Source organism: Podarcis raffonei, chromosome 17 (genome assembly GCF_027172205.1).
Source record: "Podarcis raffonei isolate rPodRaf1 chromosome 17, rPodRaf1.pri, whole genome shotgun sequence".
In the NCBI taxonomy this organism is placed as follows: Eukaryota; Metazoa; Chordata; class Lepidosauria; order Squamata; family Lacertidae; genus Podarcis; species Podarcis raffonei.
This window is the reverse complement of record NC_070618.1, coordinates 40,783,899-40,806,558: the sequence shown is the minus strand read 5'-3', so window position 1 is coordinate 40,806,558 and position 22,660 is coordinate 40,783,899. Positions and strand designations below refer to the sequence as shown.

At 47.0% G+C, this 22,660-nt stretch overlaps 1 protein-coding gene across 2 annotated transcripts in view; it reads left to right on the top strand.

Moving 5' to 3' along the window:
* Positions 1–744: 744 nt before the first annotated feature.
* Positions 745–22,660, top strand: part of SYN1 (synapsin I) — a 114,151-nt gene continuing 92,235 nt past the window's right edge. For both annotated transcript variants that reach the window (XM_053370362.1, XM_053370363.1), the window contains exon 1: positions 745–1,253. In XM_053370362.1, the coding sequence (XP_053226337.1) occupies positions 904–1,253 (350 nt within the window). In that variant the 5' untranslated portion in view covers positions 745–903. The remainder of the gene's footprint in view (positions 1,254–22,660) is intronic.

Below are 22,660 nucleotides of genomic sequence, written 5' to 3'. Positions count from 1 at the left end.
ATACATCCTACAGTGCAGTGGGACCAGTGGGAATATAAATCAGCTTTGGGATTTCTTTGCCACCACTTCGTGACATCATCGACACTGGCACCATGACGTCAACCTCAGCATTAAGGGCAGTGGCACCACCAGCATCAATTCCACCGGAGCGCACAGCATCATCAGCATCCTTCTGCCGCTGTCCCTGCATCTCCGCTGTTGGGTACCGGGCCGTACCATTCGCACTCGCCAGGGAGGGGGCGGAGGAGAGAGCAGCCGAGCTCCTCCCCTTCTCCCGTCGTCTAATGGTCCACCCCGGAGTTCGCTTCGCAGAGGCAAGGCGCCTACCACTGCAGCCGCAGAGGGGGGAAGGGAAGCATTTGGGCGAGTCCACGCGCAGGAGAGCCGCTTAACTGGGCAGGGCTGGTTGCTGAGGCTCGCAGAAGGACTTGGGAGGAGCCGCGCCGGGCTGGCTGTTCCTTTCTCTCGAGCGATCTCCCGCTCCCAAAGCGCAGGGGAACAAGGGCACCCATCTTTCCCTATAGATCCTTTCCCCAGGAGGCAGGCGCGCCGAGGAAGCGCTTTGGAGGACCCTTTCCCGGCTAGAGAGAGATCCCTCCTGTAAATCCCTTCAGAAGCAAAGGATCCCAGAGGGTAAAAGGAAAAGAGCAGCCTCATCTTCCCTACAGGAGACAGATCTGCTGCAGGGAGGGAGCCTCTCCCCGTTAGTCGCCCCCCCTGGCTGGCCGTTCTCTGGATCAACCCCCGAGATCTCCGCAGCAGCCGTCCGGGGGTGGTGGGGATCCCACCTGGAAGGCTTAGCAAACCCCACCCTACCCAGAGACGCAGCGCTCGAGGGGGTCCCCTCCCTAGGAGTCCCCCTGCCCCCCGCCGACCCCCTGCGACCCCCCTCCCGGCGCCAACATGAATTACCTGCGAAGGCGTCTCTCGGACAGCAACTTCATGGCCAACCTGCCCAACGGCTACATGACGGACCTGCAGCGCCCGCAGCCCCCTCCGCCGCCCCCCAGCGCCACCTCGCCGTCGCCCGGCAGCGTCTCGCCCGCCGAAAGGCCGCCGTCGGCCCCCAGCCCGGGCGCGGGCAGCAGCGGCGGGGCCGGGGGCTTCTTCTCCTCCCTCTCCAACGCCGTGAAGCAGACGACCGCGGCGGCGGCGGCCACCTTCAGCGAGCAGGTCGGGGGGGTCGCCGGCTCCGGAGGGTCCTCGGGGCGCAGCAAAGTGCTGCTGGTGGTGGATGAGCCAGGGACAGACTGGTAAGGAGCTGGCAAGGGGAGATGGGGAAGCCGCCCCTCCCGCCCCGCTTATTCCTCCATCTCTCCATCCATCCATCCATCCATCATCCATCCACCCTTCCTTCCTCCTTCTGCCTGAAGGAGACAAAGGATCAGCTACTCCCCCCCCCATCACCGCTCCCAGTTCTCCAGAGGGGGCCAACCATCTCTATTATTTCTCCCCTCCCCCAGCCTTGGCCACTTCCAGTGTCGGGGCACCAAGATGTGGCAGATGCTTCCTCCAGGCTGGCTCCCCCCCACCCAACTATCTCCACACTGCGTGGCACCTTTGTGTCAAGCATAGGGCAAGCTGGCAACCTGGTAGCTGCTCTTCAGCCCAGTCCTGACTAACCTGGGGCCCTCCAGGTGTTTCAGGCTGCGGCTTCCATTGGTCCCAGCCAGCACTGCCCAAACATCTGGAGGGCACCAGGTGGGAAAGCTTCTTAAACCCTGCCGTTCCCCCCTGTTCTTTTGTCACAGCGCACAACAAGGCAGGCAGCTCCTTATCATTCATGCGCTGCAGTGCCTCTCTTCATTCCCGCCAGTGTTCTCACTTTTGCAGGCTCCCACCTTCCTTTAGAGTTCACCCGCCCATCCCTCTTCCACCTCTTCATCCGACCTGTCATTCCATCCCAAAATCCATTCCCCCCTCAGCTATTGCATCACCCCCTCACTTTCTCTTCTTATTTTCCCTTTGCACTTTTCTGTTGCCGCATGCCCCGTCTGTGTCTGTGCTGAGTATCTATTGCCCGTCTGACAGGGCTGTGAGAGGTGACAAAGAAAGGGATAGAGGGAGGAAGGTGTCAGACAGCAGGTGGACCTTGATGGCCACCAGGCTATGTACGCTTTGGCCTGCACCAGAGGTGAACTCAGCCCAGGGTCATTGTAGACCATGTTTTCATTAAGAGGAGGAAAGGGAGAGATTTCCAGGTGAAACAGGTTGGTGTGTGTTGAAGTTGTGGGAAAGAAATGGTGCTTAGTTTTCCTAACACAAACGGTTTACCAAAAGAAAAGAAAAAAGAAAAGAGGGGATGGACAACCAGCATTTGTCTTGCAGCCCCAACCTGTATCAGGCTGAGAAGTCAAAAATGCCAGCTGGGTGATGAGTGCCAATTTGGCTGCCCTCCCAGTCTGCATCTTGGGTTGGCTGGCCTTGCTAAGGTATGGAGGAGGTCTGAATAATTGAAGAGGAATTTCAGGGAGTTATCTGGGCAAAATGGAAGATGCTTCTCTCTGTGTCTGCCTTTCCCCCTCCCCAGGCTCATGGAAGATGAAGGGGAAGGGGAACTGTCTGGGTTCATCCTTCAGCTTTTTGGTGAAACAATTTTGCACTTCCCCAAGGAGACTCCCTTAGGGAATGATCACAACCAAAAGCCAGGATTGTTCTTAAGGCTGCATAGTCTAATTTTGTTCCAAGTCTCCAGAGAATGTGTGACTCTCTGGTTTGACACACCAGTCAGACCCAGTCCCTCCAGACTCACCTTCCTGCCCCCACCATGCCTTCACCCAGATTCCCCTCCCTTCAGAGGCTACAGCACAAGCACCAGTTGTCTCCTGGCTCTCCCAGAGCCTACACTTGTCCTCTGCCTTCTTTCCCCCCAACCTTCCGGCTTCCTTGGCTGGGTGACCTTCTCTACCCACAGCTGTTGGGCCACTCTGGCCAGTAAGTGGCATGGTTGTCCAGTTTTCCAGAAGTCAACATGAAGAGAAGGCTCCATTTACCTGTGGTTTCTATACAGGGACTCTGAGACCCACCAGGCAGGGAGCACAAGCCACAGTCCCTTGAGCATTGCTTCCTGTGCCAAAATCCCAGGCTGGACAACAGCTGGGGACAGGCATGTTATATGGCATGGAGCTAAATCATGCCTAGCTTCCTGTGCTAGGCATCCCCCGAGAGCCTTCTCTCGCCTGCCCCTGATTTCTCTATCAGAGCAACATTACACGGTGAGAATGGACTCTGTGAACTCTCCCAAGGGAATCATGATTTTGAGAGGTTGTGATAACCAAGAAGGGCTAGTTGAACAAGACTGATGGGTAAGAAGATGGAGAACCCAATGCTTCCATTATGAATGGGATCAGTCCTTGTGCATGGAATTGGATCAGATGAAATGAGCACATGCGCATATAATGTAAAATAAATAGGGATTTTAAACTAGAAAATACGGCACTACTGCTGAGCGTTGGAATTGAATGCCCCAGAATATGCTAATGGTCAACTGTATAACTGGATTAGAAAATGAGCTAGACAAATTGATGGCAGGCAGGAATATTAGGACAGCACCAGTTTGTAGAATTGTGTTTTGTTTTTGTTTTAATGTGGGGAAATCAACATAAGTGGGCTGAGTCAGGACCTGCAAGCTCAGTCCATCTCAGAGAATTCAGGAGGATTGCCAGTGCGCCATAATCCCCTGGAGGGAGGAAAGGAAAAAGCCAATTCATTGTGACTTCACCATTAGTTAAACAATGGTTTTGTGAATGATGATCTAATTAACCTGTAGAATGGGTGTAAACTGAAGGAGTGTAAGCTGTTTTATATACCTCCTTTATAACCCCTGATACTGTCCACTGTCCATAGCAGGATACTGGCTAAAATAGATGATTGGTTGTCATGACATACTAAGCCTTAGGATACATCAGTAACTATGTTATACTAAAGCAGGGGTGCCCAAACTTTTTTCAAAGAGGGCCAGATTTGATGAAGGGAACATGTGTGAGGGCCAACCAAAGTTGCTGAGCTTTTTTTAAGGACATATACTGCCATGGGGGCTGGATTGGGCCCCCAAAACGAACTGTACCAAAGCAAGGGGCTTGGACTAGATGACCTTTGGGCCAGGCTCCTTTCCACCTCTACACTTCTATGATTCTATGAATTCTACCAGTTTCTCATGCAGCATGTTTATGTCCCAGTGGCCCACAGGAAGCTGCATTTCCCAAGATCGTTCAAGGTTTCCCAGCCCTTTCATGCCTTTGAGTTATACATTGGGTGTTATTCATAAACAGAGGAAGATCTTCTGGAAAAGAAATATATATATTTCTGGCAGCTGTGGGGCCACTCTGCTCTGCAACCTCAATGGTTTTCAGTCCTCCATCATCCCTGCAGTTGCCAGACAGAGCAGGTGCCGGCCTTGCTGCCTCTTTGTCATTGTTATGGACTGTTCATGTTTCAAGAGCTCTGCCTGTAATTAATAGGCAGAGTTATGGGCAGAGTTTGCTCCTGTTCTCCGTGTGTTTGTGTGAAGGCAGAATTGGATGTGCAGATTAACTCAGAACAGTCCTTCACTTTCAAACACTTGAGGGAAAAGGGGACATCTGTTTGTAAGCAACAAAGAGTGACTGCGAGCATGCGCCTTAAATTAAAAATGAACTGAATAAGGAAAGCTGTGTTATCATTATTGTTGTTGTTGTTGTTGCACCTCCCACTGCAAAAATAGGCTCCTAAGCACTTTAAAAAACTAACATAAAGTATAAAAAAACTAGCTACACAGAAAATTAAAATGTAAAGAACCATAATTTAAAACAGTGCTTTTTTTGGTTAAAAACAAAACAAAATCATAAGGTGCTGGTACTCATATTTTGATAAACATGCAGTGGGTGCCAACACCCAATGGTTGTCATGAACAGCAAAAGGAAAAAAGAAAAAAGAAAAGAAAAAGAGGTGGCTGAAATTCAGTTCAGTGAGTACTATCACACATAAAAATAATTGATTAAAATACAAAACAAAATAATCGTGTTAAAACATTGAGCTATAGATCCATAAATTAAAATAAATTAAAATTAAAGCATACCTGTTAAAACAATACAGCAATTGAAACAGGAAACTTGGGTTGAGACATCAAAGGAATGCCTGCGTAAACCGGTGTGTCTTCAGAGGCCAACAGAATGCCAATACAGATGGCGGTTAGCTCTAATAACTATTGACCAATGGAGACCTACCTGGGTTCCAGCTTGATCAATCTCTGCCACTTTTTAGTCACCTCACCATCATGGCTATGGCAGAGCCCTATTTCCTTCTGAGTCAGAGAAAGACACTGTGGCTTGGGCACACACACATTCCTAGGTGGTTCACTAGGCGAGCTCCCAATCTCAGGCCATGTGGTTTCTCTGTTCAAGCTCTACATCCCAGGCACAGGCAAAGGAAGTCTTGTTAGAAAAACATTGGTGACCTTAGGGGAGTCGTGGTGCATCCCTGCAGAGCTGATTGCAGGGGGCTCCTTAATTCACACTTCTTTTTAGTGGATTGGGTTTTACCAGTATGTCTTCTCTGGTGGGGCACCATGACACAGTCTCTGTGGATAAGATTGCTCTGGGTGCAATTCTGAAGTAACCAGGCTTACTGTTGGTGTACATTTGGTCTATATGCAGGTGCTTCTTTGACTCTTTGAATTTATACCTGCAGGCCCTGGTAGAATGACATTAAAACCATGGTTTATGTGAACCCTGCCCAGTGGCTTAATCATTTGCTGAAGCTATCCTTTTGTTATTGTTCATAACCTTGGCTTGTTTTAACTATGGCTTGGCATTATCTGTGAACCCAACACTAACCCACCCTAGGTCCTTGCCTACAAAGGCATGAAGCAGAAGCAGTTGGAAAAGAAAAGAAATGTTGGAGATACAAGCCATGGTTTATTTGATCATCTGTGGGACAACTTGTGGTTAAGGCAAGGCTGAAATAAACCAAGGGAAACCATTGGCAAGATTCTGTGCAAACACAATGTACAAACCATTTTAAAATCTTGGCTTCAGTGAGAGTGTTTTTAAGCATATTTTTAACCATTTGACTTCCAAGAAGGAGGATTTAGTATCCTGCTACAAGTCCCTTAAGCAAAAATGCTGATTTATATATTACCAGATCATCCTTTTATTAATAGCCTCTAGTAGCCATTTGATTTCCTGCCTGGCTCTATCTCACTTATGACGGGCCTTCACTCACCTGTGATATATCAGGTTTGGGTATCTGTGTTTTGTGATTGCCTGTGCATGGCAGAATATGCTGCTACACTCAGCTACCCCCTTTCTTCTCATGGTATAGTCTCTCCCACTTGCTCTTTCACTCCACCCCTGCTCCTTCTGTTCCCAATTGGCACAGGCCCCCCAAACCCATCACTCCAGCATTGCATGGTCCATGTGCCAGTTGCCATCCGGGGGTTTTGGGCATGGGGATGCCAGCCCTTGTGTGGTTGCAGTTGTTGTTGTAGGTATGTGTGAAGGTGCATGAGATTTGAGGAACCTCACTTAGACAGAGGTCAGGATACTCAATAGGGAAGAATGTAAACATGCATGCCAGTTAAGTTTATTATGTGAATTAGCAAGATGTGATTTCTGCAGCCTGAATGTGTCAAATCCCAGGCTGCCAATGTTGAGGATTGTCACAGTAGGCCAATTGGCCATCTGTTGTGAATTTGCATCTCTCTCTATCTATCTATCTATCTATCTACCATCTATCATCATCTATCCTGCAAGCAAATAGCATAGAAATTCCAAACTTCTGAGTAGTTAATCAGTTACCTCCTTTATACAAATGTAACCTACAGAATTCAGTGCTGCAAGATGGAGTGGATGATGGCATTTGGCTCAACAAAAGGATGAGACAGATCCATGGGGTTGGGTGGGAATATGTTTATCCACAGCAACTAGCCATGGTCAGGAAATGGAGACCCCATGTACAGAGGCAGTATACCTGTATAATATCAGATAACAGTGATCAAGAATAGGGGAAGGCCTTTAACTCCTGCCTATGAGGTTCTCAGATACAGATTGCTGGCTGTTATTGGAAAACAAAATGCTGGCCAAAATGGGATTTTCATCTGATTTGTTCTAATATTCCTAATGACATACATATCACATTTCCCCCCATTTGACATGATTGAATTTGGTGGACAATTGCGCAAATACTTCTTAAGGTAAGAAGCCCTCAATAAAAGGAAATAGTCCTTAATAAAAAGCACAGAGTAGCATTCTCTCTTGTTGGAATGACTGGTTCTTGTAGAGCCTCTCTGGGTCTCTGAGGCCAGCTGGTTAACAGGGTGACTCAGAAACACCCCAATGGCATCACCAAGGTTATTATAATAGCACAGCAAGTTAAGTGCCTAGGCTTACATTCAGCTCCCAGCAGAATTGAGGCTGGCTAATGTGGCCGATGTGCATGCTGGGGAAATGAGCTACAAATATATTTCCCTTCTAGGGACCTCTTATGCAAGCAAGGAAGGGGGCTGAAGAGCAACAGTATCTGGCTGAAGCAGGGGCAATGTGGGGTAGTAGGTGGTCTGCCCTACTCGCTCCACTTGGCTTCCTCCGCATCATACCCCCAACCGTAATGCATGCTTTGGGCATCCTGCTTTCTCCTAGAGATTGCAGCTTCAGGATGCGTGCGCTGTAGGGAGCATGGATTGGCGATGTTTGTCGCAGGCGGCTCTGGATCCCTGCTGGGGATGATGTGTCAGGATGCAAAGGCTGTTGTTTCACGGCAGGGCAAGATAGAGGGTGTCAGTGCCTTGAAGGCTGCGGCAGACACACAGCAGCCCCAAGCAGCTGCAGCCAAAGCCCTGCTCCCCAGCTGTCTCCCACTGGGTGTGCAGCACCATGCTGAACAGAAGATCAAAAGGCTGCCTTGTATATGCTGCCATCTCTTGCACTGAGATGGCAGCTCATTGTCCTAAGCCACAGCCTCTGAGCCTTGCTTGAATTACCCGGGTCCATGTGCTCCGTGCATCACTTTCAATGGAATGAATGGCCTGTTGGTTTGCAAGGATACTTGCCACCCAACTTGACTTTGACTGAACCACTGCATAGTTCTCCTTTCTACTTGCTTTAATTGTTAGCCAAAGAGGCAGCCATGCTAGTCTCTGGCAGCAGCAAAACCAACAAACACTTTGTGTCATCTTAATGCAGAGATGGGGAAGCTACCCCCCACCCCCCGGATGCTGTTGAACTCTCATCAGCCCCAGTCAACATGGCCAGTGCTCAGGGATGAAGGGAACTGTAGACCAGAGACATCTGGAGAGAACAAGGTTCCCCAATCCTTGCGCTGAAGGTTAACACATTCATTCTAGCATCACCTATCCTTTGCCAGCACGCTGGCAGGGGCAGAGGGGAGAGGTAGTCTGAAACTCCTGGAAGGTACCAGGTTGGCAAAAGTGGTTGCAAAGGGTCACTGTGTTTGCTTGCCAAACCTTTCAGCTTGAATTTTATTGTCAGAAAATGCCCTTTTTTGCATTTCTTTCCCCGTAAACCCCAGCCATTACGTTCCCTCCCCACCCACTTTTATACTCACATGGATATATTTGTGCCTACTGAGGATTATACTTCATCCATCCATGGACTCAGCGACCACCAAAAGCTTGTGCCATGGTAGAGCTGTTAGTCTTTCAGAAGCCACATGGCATTTCCACGCTTCTGCTGCAATTGAAGGCAGGCATGAGCACGTGTGTGCTCTGATTCCACAGTGTTGTGAATGTGTGCACTACACATCCTGAGTGGTTGGGAGGAGGGATGGGGTACAAATCCATTTTTATTGTAAGATGCTTAAATGATTTTGAAAATTATATTAAGAGTCTTTAAAAAATATTTTTAAAAATCATATTCCAGTTATTCCTTCATAAAACTTAGGGAAGTGCTGGGTGAGATCCCATGGACAGTAATACTAAAAGGAAAGGGAGTTCATGATGGCTGGGAGTTTGTTAAGAGGGAGATAGTAAAAGCACAACTTCAGGCAATACCAATGAGACGGAAACATGGAAGGTACCTAAAGAAGCCAGGGTGGCTATCTAAAGAACTTTTAACTGAGTTAAGATTAAAAAAGGATGTGTACAAAAAATGGAAAAGGGGGGAAACCACCAAAGAGGAATTCAAACAAATAGCCAGCACGTGTAGACACAAAGTCAGAAAAGCTAAAGCATAGAATGAACTCAGGCTTGCTAGAGAGGTTAAAAGCAACAAAAAAGGCTTTTATGGGTATGTTCGTAGCAAAAGGAAGAACAAAGAAACAGTGGGGTCACTCAGAGGAGAAGATGGTGAAATGCAAACAGGGGACACAGAAAGGGCTGAACTCCTCAATGCCTTCTTTGCCTCAGTCTTCTCCGATAAAGAAAACAATGCCCGACCTGAAGAATTTGGAGCAAATGATTCAGCAGAGGAAACACAGCCCAGAATAACTAAGGAGATAGTACAAGAATACTTGGCTAGTCTAGATGTAGTCAAGTCTCCAGGGCCAGATGAACTGCATCCAAGAGTATTAAAAGAACTGGCAGATGTGATCTCAGAACCACTGGCAGTCATCTTTGAGAATTCCTGGAGAACAGGCGAAGTCCCGGCAGACTGGAGGAGGGCAAATGTTGTCCCTATTTTCAAAAAGGGGGAAAGAGAGGAGCCAAATAATTACCGCCCAGTCAGTCTGACATCAATACCAGGGGAGATTCTGGAGCAGATCATTAAGCAAACAGTCTGTGAGCACCTAGAAAGGAATGCTGTGATCACCAATAGTCAGCATGGATTTCTGAAAAATAAGTCATGTCAGACTAACCTGATCTCGTTTTTTGACAGAATTACAAGCCTGGTAGATGAAGGGAACGCAGTGGGTGTAGCCTACCTTGATTTCAGCAAGGCATTTGACAAGGTGCCGCATGATATTCTTGTAAAGAAGCTGGTAAAATGCGGTCCTGACTATGCTACCACTCAGTGGATTTGTAACTGGCTGACTGACCGAACCCAAAGGGTGCTCATCAATGGTTCCTCTTTATCCTGGAGAAGAGTGACTAGTGGGGTGCCACAGGGTTCTGTCTTGGGCCCGGTCTTATTCAACATCTTTATCAACGACTTGGATGATGGACTCAAGGGCATCCTGAACAAATTTGCAGATGACACCAAACTGGGAGGGGTGGCTAACACCCCCAGAGGACACGATCACACTTCAAAACGACCTTGACAGATTAGAGAACTGGGCCAAAACAAAAAAGATGAATTTTAACAGGGAGAAATGTAAAGTATTGCACTTGGGCAAAAAAAATGAGAGGCACAAATACAAGATGGGTGACACCTGGCTTGAGAGCAGTGCATGTGAAAAGGATCTAGGAGTCTTGGTTGACCACAAACTTGACATGAGCCAACAGTGTGACGCGGCAGCTAAAAAAGCCAATGCAATTCTGGGCTGCATCAATAGGAGTATAGCATCTAGATCAAGGGAAGTAATAGTGCCACTGTATTCTGCTCTGGTCAGACCTCACCTGGAGTACTGTGTCCAGTTCTGGGCACCACAGTTCAAGAAGGACACTGACAAACTGGAACGTGTCCAGAGGAGGGCAACCAAAATGGTCAAAGGCCTGGAAACGATGCCTTATGAGGAATGGCTAAGGGAGCTGGGCGTGTTTAGCCTGGAGAAGAGGAGGTTAAGGGGTGATATGATAGCCATGTTCAAATATATAAAAGGATGTCACATAGAGGAGGGAGAAAGGTTGTTTTCTGCTGCTCCAGAGAAGCGGACACGGAGCAATGGTTCCAAACTACAAGAAAGAAGATTCCACCTAAACATTAGGAAGAACTTCCTGACAGTAAGAGCTGTTCGACAGTGGAATTTGCTGCCAAGGAGTGTGGTGGAGTCTCCTTCTTTGGAGGTCTTTAAGCAGAGGCTTGACAACCATATGTCAGGAGTGCTCTGATGGTGTTTCCTGCTTGGCAGGGGGTTGGACTCGATGGCCCTTGTGGTCTCTTCCAACTCTATGATTCTATGATTCTATGATGAGCGGCCCTTGCCAGTCTAGGTTCCTAGGGGCAGCTTTTATTTTCTGCTTTCCTGTCCCAGGTAAACTAATGCCCCCTATTTTTGATTTTTTTGGGGGGGATGCCTTTTAATATTTTTTGTTAGTAGAAAATGCAAGAGCTATAGTTCTGCAGCAGTCTTCCCTAAGCTATGCTGGGATCAATGGGAGTTGTAGTTCAAAACAGCCGGCAGACACCAGGTTGGTGTAGCCTTTTCTGCAGTGTTGAGTTCCCTCCCCAGGAGGGAAATCTCTGAGCAGAGCATATATCTTGTCTCTAGTGCACATGCGATGGCATGTGCACGCATGAACACTAAGTCACCATACACCACACAGCCTGCTGTTCCATCCACTGCACCTGCTGAAGTCTATTTTGAACTGCCAACTACAGAACAAACATGTCTTTCTTTTTCTACTGTATTTGTAAAACCAAAAGAAGAAACACCATCTTGGCTTTTAAGTCGGTGCAGAGCAAATGGATACAGCAGGCGGCAGGCAGAGAAAAGCCTTTGGCAGCGTGGAATGATGGGTGCAGGGAGGATAATGATGCATGTCATGAAAAAACAGGATGTGAGGGGAGAGGATTGCAAGCCTGGCCTTGCTTTCTTTTGTGAACTGGCGGAGAGTATACTGGCACCATTTCTGCAGGAGGCATAAGGCAAAATGGCAACAGGGAGCATTGTTTCACCAAGGATGTTCAGGTAGCTGAAGGAAGACCCTAAGCTTCTTCCCTCGCAGCCATCTTGGCCACCTGCTGTCTTCTACCAGGGCGGCTTCACAGGCAGTGCAGCAGTTTGGGTACCAAACTCCCCTGGGAGCAGGATGCCAGGCACCAGATTCCCCAGCACAGCCAGGCAGTTGGTGGGCAGGCAGCAGGGTATTCTGGTCACAAATGACACTCTGCTCATGCCAAGAGGGCCAGGGGAAGAAACTCTGCGGGTGTTCAGAAGCCCTCACCGCTCCCATATGCTAAAATAATTATAGGCAAAATGTGACAACTCTACTGCTGAGCACTGAGGCATGGGAGGGGGGCTGCCTTAGAGTAGAAGATGTTTCTGGAGGAATTTGTCTATAATTATTGATCATTCTTCCAAGGAACCTCTGATAAACACGGAAGAAATCCTACAGTTCCGAGAAAGACTGCTTAAAACCCGCAGAGCTAAGAGGTATCAACCTGCAGTCTAAGGGCCTATTCCTGTAACAACCATTTAGTTGTGCCACAGTTGTGTGCAAAAGTTTATTATTCCTAGTGTTTGTTCACATTCCTGCCTTACAAGAGACATTGTCCCCACCCCCAAGCATTGCACAGGTCTTTCCCCGCTAGCTGTTCACATCAGCATGGCTTCATTAGGGTCAGATTTGGTGCTGCTGCTCCAGGGCACCAATGTGTTTACACAAGGTGTTCATACCTTGGCTATCAACAAATTAGGATCAGCTAAGGACCTCAATTAGCATGAAGCTGGTTTGAAAAACAACATGTCAGACAGGAATATTTTATAACCGTTTAGGATACAGATGCAGTTTGTTGTGTGAACAGGACTTAAATCTCCAGAACTGCAAATGTAGTGAGGGCACAGTGAACAGGAGTGTGGACACAACCCTGGCCTGTAAAAAGCACCGGCTGACATGGGCAGAGTTTGCTTTCAAGCACTCATTGGGAGGTGCTTGCCTAGGAAATGAATCTTCCCAGCATGTGGTTAAGAAGACAAGTCCTGCATATGTTGGCGGATGCGCATGGGGCTGGTTTTCCATAGGCAGGAAGTCCACACTGCTGAAGTGGTAGTGAGAACCGGCCTTGGCTCTGAAGACTACAATTCCCAGGATGCTCCAGGAGAGGAGGCAGTGATGGGGGGTGGGGAGAGAAAATGTAAGGTTATAAAGGTTGTGGAAAGAAAATAATAATTGGGACTAGAGCTTCTCTGTCTGGAAGACATAGAAGGCTTCTATATCCCAGCTCTGTGGTTAAGGCTGCATGCAAACCATATATATAATGTAGATGGCTCCACACTGAAAATAACTGTATGGAACTGTAGTTTACCATCACAGAGCTACAAGCACCCTCAACAAACTATGGTTCCCAGGACTCTTTGAGGGAAGCCGAGACATGTAGGCAGCCCATGCTTGCCAAGGTTAGAGTGGCCATTTTTATTTTAAAAATAATGATACTTGGGTGGGGAAGCTGGGAAGCCTCATGCACAAGAGCAGAAGCAGCAAATATATTTTAATAATAATAATAATAAAACAACTCCTATGTCTGGTGCTGGTAAATAAAGTGGACTAAGCCTCTAGGGACTTAGGAAGCTTCTTTGAACTGTGCCAGACCATTGGTGTGTCTAGCCTGGTACTGTCAGCACTGACTGGCAATAACAAAGGACATGGGGGTGCTGAGGACTGAGGCTGGGACTCTGGACGTGCAAAGCAGCTGCTCCAGTGCTGCAGCCATTGTTGCGCTCCTGCGTAGAATTTGTTGCAGGGTGAATGAGCTGTGCAAAGAGAGGGTGGTTAAAGTAACGTAAAGTAAAGTAAAGTAAAGATGCTCTCTTGCTCTGTAACCCACTCATCTTACCTTGGCCTTAACAGAGCCTGTGGAGGGTTATTATTATAGGATGCTGAGGGACCACCCTCATGCACCCCCATCTCTTTCGTGTAGCCAGAGGCGGCTCTACTATGAGGCAGAGTGAGGCTGCCAACTCTGGCAGCAGATGGGGAGGGAAGCAGGCAAGATGTTGACGCCAGAGCTGCGCATGCCCTGAAGAGCGAGCTTGCTTCCGCTCTAGCGCAGAGGAGGATGCTGTCCCCTCGCCAGTGCTGAAGTAAAATTCAGCTGCCTTTCCAGTTTAAATGCGGGTGGAGTGAAGGATCTTGTCTTCAGCCTCTGGCAGCAAAATGTCTTGGGCTGCTCTGCATGCAGCCATTTGTGAAATGGGCTGTTGGGGCTGAGCACAACCATGTGGATCAATCTTCTAAGCACACATAAGTTGTGCCTTTACTCTGTCTGTCTTAATCTGCCCCCCTCTTCTTCAAAAAGTCCCATCTTCCCTGACCTTTGGCCATGCTGACTGAGGCTGATGGGATTTGGAGTCCAACAACATATCAGAGGCCACAGGTTCCCCTCTCCCTGATCTAGGCCAAATGGATGTGATGCAAGAGATCCATATTGGATCTCCTGATGTTTTTCTGTTGTTTTTACTTTACTGCAGCCACAGGAGATCTCTAATTTTGATGGTGTCTTAGACTGTTACATGCTGTACCATTTCCCTCACCAAACTCATGCCCACCTGAAGCTGTGCTAATTCTACCAAGGTGGGGAAAATATATATATTTTTTAAAAAATATATTTATTGAGTTTTTCCACCTTTATACATTAAAAAATCAAAAAGAAAAAACAAAAAAGTTAAAAACACATAAAGTTTACAATCCTTATTTTCAATAACATATTTCCCTGACGTCCCGACACCTCCCCTTCTTATATTCCAATTCAAATTGTTAATTCAACAAGTTCTTGTCCCCAATTTTTGACCTTTTTATATTTAATTCATTTTAAAAAAACAACACCAATTTTAACTTATAAACATCAGTATTTAAACATCAGTGCTCATTCTTAAAACTTTTTTCTAAAGTCGACCCAAATTCCCTTCCACGAATTCCCCAATTTTCATACTAATAACAAAACAAAATAAAAAAAACAGATTATAATTCTGCACCCTTTGGATTCCCAAACCCCACCCCCCCTTTCCCGGTTTCAATCCCCAACAAATGACCATCAGTCTTAGTCTACTATCAGCCTGGAGACCTCACGTCCGAGGCTCTTAATTCTCTCTCAATTCCTCTCTGCCGGTTTTTTTGGTAGTCCTTAATATTAAACACCAGATCTCGGAGAAGCTCTGTCCCGATAGGGTCCATATTTCTTCCAGCCAGACCTCCATACTTAAAAGTGGAGCCTGAATCTTGTTTCTTACTCCTTTTAAGTCCAAATGTCCCAAAAGCTCCAACTTTCACCTTAATCAAATTTGTAATCCTTGGATCTTCAGATCTCCACATAAGGAGATCTCTCCATTTTTCAATCTTTAATTCAAAACAGATTTTCATCATCCAGTACTTATTTTCCTTTGTAGCCATCATGTCAGGCCTCTGGCTCTCCTTTGTCATCTGCAACATTACATCTCCTCCTTCCTTTTCCTCAGAAACAACATATATCTCTTTCTCCACACTCTCAAATCTTTCAAGTTTCTCTTCTTGTCCAGCTGCATGGACTTCATGAGTCAAGTCCTTATCAAATTCAATGGATTTGTTTACTGTTAAGTCCAGAGTTGCAACATTTGTAGCCAAAACATCAATTTGGCCTTGTAACTTTCCCAAGAGAAGAAACACTCTGTCCAATTTAGCTTGAATTTTTCCTCCTTCAGCCATTCTTGTAATGTCCCAAAATCCCCTCTAGAGGGATTTTGGTTACTTTATCTTCCTTCCAGTTCAAATCCAAAAATCAAGTTAGTTTGTATCAGTTCTTCCTTGTTTTCAACAAAATATAACCAAATTGTAGCAAATATATCCAGCGGAGACAGCAGAAACAAAGTTCTCTTTTTCCTTCTTGACAGCTAATTTGACAGCTGTCAAACTCTTCTATATCTCCTCAACAGGCTCTCTCGTGGATCACTCCCGGGTCCGGGGGGGTGGCACTTCAGCTCTCAAAATTAGCTCTTATCCTCCAGTGAAATTACTTATAATGCCAAATTGTGAAATTAATGTCTTTTACCCAATAAAGAAGAAGAAATTCTCTCGACCTTAGTTAGCTAGTCCTTGCTTTAGATTATTTATAAGACGGGGAGACGGACTTCCTGTTTGCGCCTTCCCCGATCTTGCCTAATTAAAAAAATTTTTTTTCTTTACAAATCCAATTTCCGTATTACTCACGGGTTGTTGCTTTTAGAGTCCAATTGTTCACAAGAAGAAGTCAGCGCTCTCCAACCATGGCATGCGGCTTCACTCCGCAGGAGAAGCAGTCGACTCTCAGCACCGCGCCGCTCACCCCGTCCCCCGTTCCGAAGCCTTTAAAAAGGCTCCTTCGCGGGTCGGGGGGGCGCAAATGGTGCCCGCCGAGTCACCAAGTTCACAGGCTTCAGCGCCTGTGATTTCTGAGGGTCCCCGCGTCGCCGCAGCGGCAAGACCCGGATCCTGCGGAGCCAATTCCCTCCGGAGCTCGGAGGGAATCCGCCATTAGCCGATGGCGCTAACCCGGAAGTCTCCAAGGTGGGGAAAATATAGTGGCAGGGGGGTGGGCATCTAGGACAGGGAAACACCACTGTGGGGATGTAGGGGCTAAACAGCTCCACTCAGTGCTGCTGCACAGATCAAAATGGGAGCTTCTCTGTGGCTATTTTAAAATCCAAGCAAAAAACAATACACTGAGCCTCTGTGTCCCCTTCCCCCTTCTCTTTATCCATCTTGCCCCTCTCCTTTCTTAGGAAACCAATTAAATATTTTTTTAGTTGGCTAATCACCCACCTTTTAAGCAATTGAAGAATTAATTACAAAGTTCAATGTAAATAATTTCAGTGGTAAAAACTGCTATTTAAGGGCCTTTCTGAGCTATCGAGGGAAATGCAAGATAATTGAATGAATGAAGCTCTCTGTTTTACTGTTTCCTTTTGGAAGGCAATATTTGCTTTTTATCAAGCTTGATTACAGAAACATCCCAAAATCAAAACAGCCTCTTAAAATAAATATGTTCCTTCAGCTCTCAGTCCTAACTAAATTTGAGCCCCCCCCCCCCCCAGTTCATAACTTGGGTATGGGGAGGGGGTGGCAACCTGTGACACTTCATATATATTGCTGGACTGTCGCTCCCATCATCCCTGACCATTGGGCATGCTGGCTGGGACTAGTGGGACTTGGAGTCCAACAGCATCTGGAGGAGACCAGGTCCCCCATTTTTACTTTAGTTGATATGCCTGCTGATTAAATTTGGAGTCCTTCTTTTTGCTTTCTCTTTCCAAAAGATGGCTGTGGTAGCACAGTTCTTGAAATCCTGCCTTAGGGCAGGCTTTGTGACTCACCAGTAAAAACCAGCGCTCAGCTGGTATTTCAAAGGCACACTCCCTTCCTACCCTCATTTTACCTGGCCTAATAATAACTAAAGCATTGCTTTGCTTTGTTTATTGCTTGCCAGTTGCACCTGTTGAATTTCTGTCTGTCAAAGAGGCAGGAAACTTGAGGGGAGGAGGGGAGGGAGCTGCAGCATATACAACAGCAGGATGCATAAGCCTTCATGACCTGATCTCTTGTGTTTGAGGGGACTGAGATCCCATACACCTGCTTTCCACATGCAGGTAGAACCAAGTGGGGAATAAGCTCATGGAATCCAATGGACTGTGCCTCTTCAGTCTCTGGATGGACTGAAGGCTCCCCTATGTGAAAGATTCCCTGTAATTAGAAAACTAATGTTGCAGCGGAAGTTTTGGAGTCTTCTCTATGGGTTCAGAAACCTCTCTTCTGATATCAAAGTTTTCTGAAGGCCCAGTCAAACTCCATACCTCTTCAGATTCCTCAAGGAAAGCTCTCCTTTTATGGGGAGGCATTAGCTAGAAGGAACCCACCCCTTGTTTCAAAAAATTCCTGTTGCGCAAACAGTGCACCTTATCTCCATCCAGCCAAGTGGAACAGCAGCCTTTCCAGAGCACCCCTCCTTCCTGCCTACTTGCAGAAACAGAGGTCCTGTCTGCACATGCTACAGAATGCGATGATGGAGGTGATGGAGCAAATTTATGAATGGTCCCTTAACGCTCTGCGTATACAGTGATTGCCACCCTTTAGGTCTGTGGGCGCAGCTGTGTATTTGAGTGAGTGCCTTGGGTGCCACCCACTCTCTAGTTACTGCTCGCTACCCAGTAAGCCCCCTGCAGAGAGACAGAATGTGCATGCATCCTCACGTCACTTTCCCAAGGGATCTCCGTAAAACCTGGATCTAGTAGAACTAATCTGCTTGAAAAGCCCATAGAGTTGAAAGTGTAAGTGGGAAAGAGCATCACTCTCTCAACTTCCTTCTTCAAGGGAGAAAAAGGTAACCAAGCCCAGCCCACATGACCAAGGGGACAGTGAATTGGGAGGGCCCAGAGGTTCTAAGGCAGGCATCCCCAAACTCAGCCCTCCAGATGTTTTGGGACTACAATTCCCATCATCCCTGACCACTGGTCCTGTTAGCTAGGGATGATGGGAGTTGTAGTCCCAAAACATCTGGAGGGCCAAGTTTGGGAATGCCTGTTCTAAGGGGTACTATCTTGGCACCTAAAGTAGCACCTCTGCCTTTTCCTGGAAGGGATAATCTGTCTTTAACAGGTCTGACAGGAAGAAATTCAACAGGCAAAACCTTTTCCAGTAGAGGAAAAGCTGTTCTTGTGGCAACATACCTGTTGCATTTCTGTCTATCACAGAGTTGTTATAGGCAAATAAGCCTCCTCCCTAACCAATTTTGCAGGATAGGGAGCTTCTTGCAGTGCAATATGGGTGGATATGTGTGCTTTTTCTCAAAAAGTGAAGAGGGCATTTTCACGTTAGAGTCAGGCTTTGAATAATAGTGCATGTGGCAGCCAAACACTGACACAGCACTCAATTTCTATTAAGTAAAGTGTCACACCTTCCAGCATGGAATATGTTCATTCTAATTCCAAAAACAGACAATTTCGCAGATGGGTGATATTTGGTGTGGAGGGAAATGTACTCTGCACATGCTCAGAGGTACTTTTATTATTGTTCCTTATGTTTCAAGTGTGAGCTGGGGCATTTAAACAGGTGCCAGTTTTGAATCCAGGGTATAGCTCTGATCAGCAGCACTGCTCTATGCTAGGGTTGCCAGATGCCAGAGAGGACAGAGCTCCTGCATCTTTAACACCTCCTGAAATTTCCTCTTCTGCACAATTATTAGAAATTTTGGAAAGCCCTGTCCTCCCTACTGTATCTGCAGGAGAGTCTCTGCTAGTCTCCCTTCTCTGAAGACAGTAAAATGCAGCAAGTGTGGTGAGAGCCAGTGTGGTGTAGTGGTTAAGAGCGGTAGTCACGCAATCTGGGGAACCGGGTTCGCGTCTCCGCTCCTCCACATGCAGCTGCTGGGTGACCTTGGGCCAGTCACACTTCTTTGAAGTCTCTCAGCCCCACTCACCTCACAGAGTGTTTGTTGTGGGGGAGGAAGGGAAAGGAGATTGTTGGCTGCTTTAGACTCCTGAAGGGGAGTGAAAGGCGGGATATCAAATCCAAACTCTTCTTCTCTTCTTCAAAATGTGGCTGTAGATGTGAACTGAAGAGAATGTTACTTGTGAGGCACGTTGACATAAGAGGAGGCAGCATGTGGCAATCCAGGAGGTGTTGATGTGCTGTCTTCTCCCTGAGGGTGGTGCCTAATGCTTCCATAATGTGTTAGAAGGTATAAAACTACCCGCAGTGAAGACTCTTTAGAGCAGGAGAGTGGATTGCAATTTGATAATGGAGTCTAGGTTAGAGGGTAGGGTTGCCAACTGACCTGACCTGCTTCTCTGCCTTTAAAAGCAGATTGATCTGGAGGAAATGGTAGGCCTTGCAATTCATAACATGGAGCTAAACATCACTGCTGGCTAATGCCTCACGTTAAGCTGCTGTTTGACGGTGTAATTACTGTGGCAGTTTGAAAAGCTGGCAACTCCAGTTGAGACAGCATATTGAAAAAAATGTTATAGTGACTGTCTTGACGTCTTTGCTGCAGGGAGAAAATGTAATGAAGATGGACAAGGGTAGACTACAACATCTTGTTTCATTACATGGGGTTGTTGCTTGCAGTTGTCACACAGATAAAGCATCACAGAACATTGTTATATTTAGAGGTGGGGCTTGGACAATTCAAAGAGGTGGTGCTCTGTTTTTCAGGAGAGTTCTTCTTCAAAGGCAACCCATTCAATTAAGCAGAACTACATAATAAAAACTTATTCTGGACTGTACCACATTACACTGCAGCTGGGTTGTGTGTGTGTGTTTTGAATGCACCCCTGTTAAAAGAAACCAGGCTCTCTGCAGGGGTTAAACTGAACAGTTATAAGAGGGTGGTTTTCCATGTGCAGGGAGGTTCACCCAGGGAGAGATCATTCAGACATTTGACCCCATCTGTATCTTGAAGTGCTGCAGTCCTGGAAATGCACCACTTGATTCTGCAGGTGTGAAGTGTTGTGTGGTTGGCAGCAGTGTTGCATGGAGGTTGTGCTTTGCCAATGTGTTCCACCTGGAGTCGCCAGGTGTTTTGGGGCTCAGTGGGCAGAGCCTGGAAATGAAAGGGTGGTCCTGGCAGTTCAGTGGGTTGATCCCCACAGGTGTACAACCTGGAGCTTCAGGTGTGGAAACTGATGGGCATAGAGCAAATAAACGAAAGCTCTCCAGCCAAGCAAAAAATGCCACGTCCCCTCGATTCTGGCCTCCCTCTCGCTGCTGCTTCCCTCCTTCCCTTGGAGATCCTGAGAAGAAGATTTGAATCTGCAGGTTCAGATCCACCCCTGAGACCCAGCAGACAGTCACATAGCACTTGGCTTCTTCCCCACAAAATACTGAGAAATGTAATGTGCCAAGGGGAGCTGGGAATTGTAGCTCTGTGAGGGGTAAACTACACTTCCCTGCTTTGGGGGAAGCCATGTGCTCTGACTGCATGGTCTCGATGTGACACTAGTCCTGTTGATGTGGGGGGCAGTTCCTCTGCAAAAAGAAGCTACCTCAGATTTGTAAGTTTGGGTAACAGATGCTTCACCTCAAGGGGACACGCGTCTATCTATATGTCTAAATGCACCATCTCCTTCCTGGATGGGATGGATTTCTGGCCAGGATGTGGGGAATTAGTGGAGCACCGAGATGTGCTCCTCCGTTGTGTGGGTGGCAGGCACACCAAGGTGCAGCAGAGCAGAGAGGAAATCTGGTTTGCAGCAATGCAGAGACAAGGTCCGGTCTACGGGAAAGCAGAACAGTGCTAGCACGGTGGATTTGAGTACCCATACAAGACTGCAGGGACAGTGTGGTGCATTGCAGAGGGCAATGGTTTTAGCAAGCACAAGTCAAAAGCAAAAGGCAGCTATATTATCAGGTTTTGTGCAGTAAAACTCTATCAAGGTAGATGCTGGGGGAGTTGCTTTGCAGTCTTATTCCTCCTCTGATTTTGCTGCAGAATTGCAAGGAGCAAGATGTGCATCCAATGACTATTTCATGATAAGCAGTGCTGCTTGTTAGCAGTGTAGAATGCAGTGCCCTGCAGTAAGAAATAAATTTTCTTATCAGAGAGCTAGGAGCTGTTAGCTTAAATGAATTTTACAGGCGCAACCAGAAATTCTTGCTTTGTGAACATTTGTTGGAACAGGTGGATAACAAGCCAGGGAGGGAAAGAACAAAGCAGAAGGCTGGAGACGGTGTGGTGAGCATTTTCACTGTTCTCCTATTTTCCTATTGTGATCATCATCATTGCCTTTTAAACAACCATCTTAAGGTGATACATGAGAAATATTTATTTATTTTTAAACCACCCTTCACCCATAGATCACAACATAAAAATGAAATATAAAACCACAAATTACATAATAAAAACAAGAACAACCCCCCCAAACCAAAAAACCCCTTCACCACACCCTCACAAACACATTTTAAAAAGGTATAAGATATTAATCGATGGGACACGGGTGGTGCTGTGGGTTAAACCACAGAGCCTAGGGCTTGCCGATCAGAAGGTTGGCGGTTCAAATCCCCGCGATGGGGTGAGCTCCCGTTGCTCGGTCCCTGCTCCTGCCAACCTAGCAGTTTGAAAGCATGTCAAAGTGCAAGTAGATAAATAGGTACCGTTCTGGCGGGAAGGTAAACGGCGTTTCCGTGCGCTACTTTGGTTCGCCAAAAGCGGCTTAGTCATGCTGGCCACATGACCCAGAAGCTGTACGCCGGCTCCCTCGGCCAATAAAGCGAGATGAGCGCCGCAACCCCAGAGTCATCCACGACTGGACCTAATGGTCAGGGGTCCCTTTACCTTTAAGATATTAATCAGCCAAAGGCCTGGTTGAAGAGGAATGTTTTCATCTGGCTCCTAAAGGTACATAATGAAGACATCAGCTGAACCTCCCTGGGGAGAACATTCCACAAATGGGGGCCACCGCAGAAAAGGCCCCTTCTCATGTTGCTCCTCTCATGGAGGAGGCACAGGAAGAAGGGCCTCAGAGGATGATCTCAGGGTCTGGGTCGGTTCATATGGGGAGAGGCGGTCCTTGAGGTATTGCAGTCCTGAGCCGTTTAGGGCTTTATTGGTCAAAACCAGCACTTTGAATTGGACCCAGAAACTACTTGGCAGCCAGTGCAGTCAGGCTAGGATTGGTGATGTATAGATATGCTCTAACCATCTTCCCCCAGTGGGCAACCTGGCCACCAAATTCTGCACCAGCTGAAGTTTCTGAACCATCTTCAAAAGGTTTTTAAAGATTATTAAAAGCAGTTAATTTTAAAGTGCCCTTACATCTTCTTCTTAAAGAAGCCCACTTTGTTCCTTTCAGTGATATGTGCATGTGTGGCTACACTCTGCACATGTTCAGAAACGCTCAGCCTGACAAACCATTTTTTTTGAAAACTGAAGTGGGCATTCATTGGAAGACTAGGGCTACATGGGTG